The sequence below is a fragment of the Carlito syrichta genome, unplaced genomic scaffold (genome assembly GCF_000164805.1).
Source record: "Carlito syrichta isolate Samal-C Ts95f unplaced genomic scaffold, Tarsius_syrichta-2.0.1 Scaffold179048, whole genome shotgun sequence".
Classification (NCBI taxonomy): Eukaryota; Metazoa; Chordata; class Mammalia; order Primates; family Tarsiidae; genus Carlito; species Carlito syrichta.
The window spans coordinates 88,132-93,817 of NW_007123144.1; the positions used below are offsets into that span (position 1 = coordinate 88,132).

General features: G+C 57.1%; 1 protein-coding gene across 1 annotated transcript in view; it reads right to left on the reverse strand.

Moving 5' to 3' along the window:
• ITGA11 (integrin subunit alpha 11) overlaps positions 1-5,686 on the reverse strand; it is a 97,660-nt gene that overhangs the window by 31,064 nt on the left and 60,910 nt on the right. Inside the window, exons 9-11 of the mRNA XM_021709348.1 lie at positions 5,305-5,470; positions 3,331-3,401; positions 5-49 (exon numbers count right to left, since the gene is read on the reverse strand). Coding sequence (XP_021565023.1) covers positions 5-49; positions 3,331-3,401; positions 5,305-5,470 — 282 coding nt within the window. The remainder of the gene's footprint in view (positions 1-4; positions 50-3,330; positions 3,402-5,304; positions 5,471-5,686) is intronic.

The window sequence follows — 5,686 nt, forward strand, 5'->3', positions numbered from 1 at the left end:
CGGCTCCGTTCCAGTCGTAGGCGCCCACGGCGCCCAGCAGAACCCCGTCCTGGCGTGGAGAGGAACACGTATCGGTCCCTGTCCCTGGGCCCTGCCTGAGCCTGGCCAGGCCCTGCGACCCGAGCGCCGGCCGCCCCCGGCCCCTCCCGGGCCCGTCGTTCAGCCGGTCTTCCGGCCCGTCTCTTGCTTGGGAACGAGCCAAGAAGATCTGCTTGTTTGGAGACGGGACCTCATTCCATCGCCCAGGTTAGAGCGCAGTGGCCCTGCCATGGCTACCACAGCCTCCACCTTCTGGGCTCAGACTATCCTCCTGCCTCAGCCTCCTGAGAAGCTGGGACTACAGGCACGTGCCACCAGGTCCAGCTAATTTTTAAACCTTGTAGAGACAGGGTCTCACTATGTTGCCCAGGCTGGTCTCTGGGCAGCTCCTGTCTTCAAGCATTCCTATGCCTGTCTCCCAAAGTACTGAGATTACAGGTGTGCATTCTTACACTTGGCTAATTCTTGCATTTTTAGTGGAGATGGCTCTTGCTCTGTTATCCAGGCTCTGACGTTGAGCTTTTAAAGGACAAGCAGGCAAAGGCTCCCTCTCTCCCACTGAACCTTCCCTGTTGACTGAGCACCAGGGTCTCAGCGGGGTCTAAAGAGCAAGGTGGACTTTGTCTAAGGGCTTAAGGGCCTGACCCTCCAGAGGCAGAGCTGACTGTTCAGGCGGAACGTTTCTCAGCTATAAGTAGGCTGGTGTTGGAGAGTTCCACTTGGCTACGTTCTAACTAGCCTTCTTCCTCCTGTTCCAGCCTCCGCCTAGGAGGCTCTGACCGCCTGTCAGGGCCAGCAGCAGAGACAGGGACTCAAATGCTCGTTGTCCACAAAGCCGCTGCCAGCTCCCCGCATGGCCGTGCCCCTTCTCTGTGGAGTTCTGTGTCACCCATCCACACATCTGGGCCCATGGAGGCCTGAAGCCGGGAGGACGGGTGTTATCTGCCCTCCGCAGCTGAGGTTCAGAGAGGGAAGGACTTGGCCCAGATCTCACCGCATGTCAGAGGCAGGGCTGGGGCTTCGACCAGACAGGTGGGCAGGACAGAGAACATCCACCTGTCTCCCCAAAACCTGGTGTGGACCTTGCTTCCAATTCCGACCCGGACTTTCTCCAGGGAGGAGAGCACCACGGGGCCCTGCCTGCTGCTTTTCGTCCCTCCCTCCTTCCTTCCTCCTTCCTCCCTCCCACCTTCCTTCCCTCCTTTCTTCCTTCTTACCCTCTTTCCTCCCTCCCTCCCTCCTTCCCTTCCTCCTTCCTTCTTCCTCCCTCCTCTCCTCCCTCCCTCCCTCTCTCCTTTCCTTCCTTCCTTCTCTCCCTCCCTCCACCTGCTGAGTCCTAGTTTATAACTGTAGACCAGGCTTCTTCATGGGGGGCTTTGCGGAGGGCAGGGAGCCTCTGCAGTGTCCTGAGTGGGGCTGGCTGGCTATAGGAGACCCCTCAGGCAACCCTCCCTCCCTCAGTGGGCTTTGGGAATCCTCTTGGGGCGATTGCTCTCTCACCTTAACTATTTGAACCCAGGCCGCAGCTGATGTGCTGGGCCCTCACAGGAGGTCCCTTTCCAGGAGTGGGCTTGTTGAGGCCAGGGAGGCCACCCTGGCACAGGGGACTCCAGGGAGGGGGCAGCAGTGAAGGCCCCCAATGCCAGCCCTGTCTTTTTCCAGATGCGAGAGCCCAGACATTTTGGATTTGGAAAAAATCTGGGAAGGCGGGGCAGAAAAAGATGGCCAAAGCCTTGCCAGGACAGTGGGTGTGTGGGCGCAGCTGGAGACCAACAGCAGCATGCCAGGGGCCGTGGGCCGTGCTCTGAGGCTGGGAGGACCCTGATTTAGGGTCTCCTTTCCCACGGGCTGCAAGGCTCCAGCAGATGTCACAGGGCGTGCCTGGTGGCCCCGTGCAGGTGGGCCCTCCCACAGGCTGGTGTTCCTGGCAACTGTGGATGTGAGGCCAGGGACTTGGCCACTGTCAGAAGGGCTGAGGCCGGGTCCTTGCCCTCCTGAGTACACCCTGGTTCCCTCCTCCCCACATGCGTGTAGCCTCTGCCTCCCAGTCCTGGCTCAGCACTTCACTGACCTCTGACTCAGCCTCTACATTGGTCCTGTTTCCCAGTTAAGCTGAACATGCCCAGGGCCTATGACCAGATTTCCTGATACTCTGGACTCTAGCCAATCCCTCTCCCATGAATAGAGGTAGTGTGGTCCAAGATGGGAGTCCTGCCTGGGGCGGATTTGCCCCCAGGTGATATGTAGCAATGTCTGGAGAGGTTTTGGGTTCCTACAGCTGGGGGTGGGGGCCCAGCTGCCCCTGCCCACAATGCCCAGGGTGGCTCTGCAGAAGGGCCAGCTAGCCCCATGACTGAGCGGCTCACTTTGCCTTCTGGGATTTGATGTCTTGGTCTGTACACTGGTAACAAGGAATCTGCTCTGTCTACCTCACGGAAGTCAGGGAATTCAGTGGGAGGATGGAGTGTCATTTAGCGAGGTAGCGAGGACAGATGAGCAGGCCCTTTCTGGCGAATTGGGAGACCAAGCACATGGCCTGGTATGAGACAGGGAGAATGCACACATGACACACCCACAGGTGCATGTCCAGCTTCCTCTCTAGGTGCTCCTAGGTAAGACTTTACAGTTTATATAGCATTTTCACAGGTACTGGCTCACCTGTCCCTCCAGCAGTCCTGCGAGGCTTCCACCCATCTTATGGACCAGCACAGGTGAGACACACGGGGGTGACACTGAACCCAGACACCACGTGCTGCTTGTGACCTGCCCCCCACCCTCCGTGGGCCAGACCCTCCTGAGACGCCCCCCATTGGAAGCAGCATCTGCTGATGGAACCTGGGAACCACCTGCCGGAGCCCAACTGAGACCTCCAACAACCTCATGGCCCTGGTACACGGACATGACTGGTGTTATCAGAGCCACAGGCCAATGGATTTGCCACCGACCTAGTTGTTGCACGAGGCTCGGAGGACTAAGCCAGACTGCTGGATCTGGGGAACATGCCCCATCGGCACCCTGCACAGTGAGGGGCACCAGCCACCTTCAAGGGGATACGTGGCTTTATGCTCTGTCATCCACACACTTCTGAAGAGGGCTCAGGACAGGATAAGTCAGTGGAAGGCAGTGAATCCCTCACCCAGCCCAGGGGATGAGAGGCAGAGCAGCCCCAGAAAGGACAGGAAGCCAGGTTGAGAGCCCACCTGTCTGTGAAGGTGGGATGACAGACAGGGAGCTGGGTGTAGGGACGCCCATGAGGTACATGGGACTCTGACACTGAGCCTTACCACCTACCTCCACCACGTGTGAGGAGAAGCCTGTCTGTGACATCTCCAGCCCAAAGGAGGTCTCGTTCTTGTTGGTGCCTATGACAGGGACAGAGGGATGTCAGCCCATGTCTTTGATGCCAGACTGGCCTGCTACTCGGCCCACTGCCTGCTTCCTGGGCACCCTCAGAAGTGGGGCGCTCCTTCGCGGGGGCCCTGAGCTGAGGCTGGTCATGTATCAGCCTCCTCCACCCCTGCTGGTTCCCTGAGTGGGGAGGGTACCGCGTGCCTCTCAGGTGGTCATACAACTCTTGTTAGTCACCCCAGCTTCTGAGAGGGGCTTGATTGATGGGACAGGCTGGGATGGTCTTATCAGACTACTAAGTGGGGGAAGCCAGAAAGGGCGTATGGAGGTAAACGGTGCACACACTGCTTTGTGGTTCCTTTTATTCACCAGGTTTGGGTCTAGACGCTTTTGGATGGTTCCCAGACATCACACCGATGCTCAGAGGGAGACCTGTCACCACGGTGGGCTTGTATGAGAATCTCCATGTGTGCCCAGAACCTCCCCCTGCAGAGGGATCCCCCATGGAGCACTGGGACAGGCACACTCAGCACCCAAGGGCCAGTCTGAGGAGAATTACTAGATCTGGGTATATGTGCTCTGGCATGGTGTCAGGTTCATGGTCCTGCTGTGGCATCTAGCCCTGCATATGAGGGCCGCTGGGTCCCCTTTCCTGTGTCTGTAGTGAGTCACTCAACGTACAAGGGTGCAGGGATGCTGCCTTCTGGGCCTTTCTCTGACCTTTTTGTATACCCAGTACCTGCTATTGGGGGGCCCATTAGACAAGATGGTGCCAAGAGCCTGTGCAAATAAAAAATGGTGCTTAAATCACCGTGAGCAAGGCCATTGGAGGGAGCTTGCCAAAAATGGAGTGGGAGGTGGCGGGCAGGCAGGGTTGGGGGCTCAGGCTCTGGCATCAGGCCCAGTTGGGTCCCAACTAGGGTTGCCAAATACAATATGGTGGCCCAGCTACACTTGAATTTGTTTTTATTTATTTACTTCCTTTTTTTGTGTGTCGGAGTCTCACTCTGTCACTCAGGCTGGAGTGCAGTGACACGCTCATGGACACCGCAGCCTCCACCTGCTGGGCTCAGGTGATCCTTCCGCCTCAGCCTTCCAAGTAGCTGAGACTACAGGCGCACGCCACCATGCCTGCCTAAATTTTTTATTTATTGTGCAGACCAAGTCTCGTCAAGTTGCCCAGGCTGGTCTCGAACTGTGCGGCTCAGACAATCCTCCTGCCTCCACCTCCCAAAGTGCTGGGATGACAGGCAGTGAGCTACCGTGCCTGGCCTACATTGAATTTAGACAAACAACAAATAATCTCTTAGTGTAAGTCTGCCACAGATGTTGCATTTTAGTCTTGATAAGTTTGCCAACCCCCTGAACTCCTTCAATCCTCAGTTTTCCCAGCAGACATGAGAATGGCAGCAAAACGGTCTCCCAGAGCTGTTCACAGAGTGCACAGAGCAGCACTCTAGCACTGGTGTTTGTTTATTTTAAATAAAAACATTTATTTATTTGCTTATTTATTTGTTTTTGTTTTTAATCGGGTCTCACTCTATCACCCAGGCTGGATGATCACAGCTCACTGCAACCTTGACCTACTGGGTTCAATTCATCCTTCAACCTCAGCCTCCCAAGTAGCTGGGACTACAGGTGCATGCCAACATGCCTGGCTAATTTTTTTTTTTTTTTTTTTGTAGAGACGAGGTCTTGCTCTGCTGCCTAGGCTGATCTCGAACTCCTGGCCTCAAGTGATCCTCCCTTCTCAGCCTCCCAAAGTGCTGGGATCACAGCTGTGAGCCACGGTGCCCAGCGTGTGTTTACAGGGACTGGTGCCACGCCACTTTGACTCCGTGGCTGGGGCTGGACTGCGCTGTGCAGGGTTTACCCGTTGCAGGCCCGGGAGAGACTTACCCAGCAGGTATGGCTCACCTTCCAGGCTGAAGATCCTGTCCCCCAGCGCGTCGACAATGTCCTTTAGGGCCGCCTCGTCCGTGACGTTGAAGAAGTGCTTGTCGTCCGGGTCGCTGGCGATGTATTTGATTTCATTAAGGAAGGTCTCTGGGTTGATGCCCCTGCGGTTGTAGTAGCCCAGGACCTGCCAGGGACGCGGCAGGGGTGAGGGCGGCGCAGACGCCCCGACGCCCACGGACCTGGCGCCAGCACGGGGCGGATTGAGCCGCGGCTGCTAGACGGCCTTAGACTCTCCCTTGGGGCAAGGCCAGGACCCGGGCTCAGCTGGGCTCTGGGAGTCTGGAGGCCGGGAGTGCTTTCTAGGTTTTTTAGGTTCCAGAATCTCCTGGTGGGAGAGGGA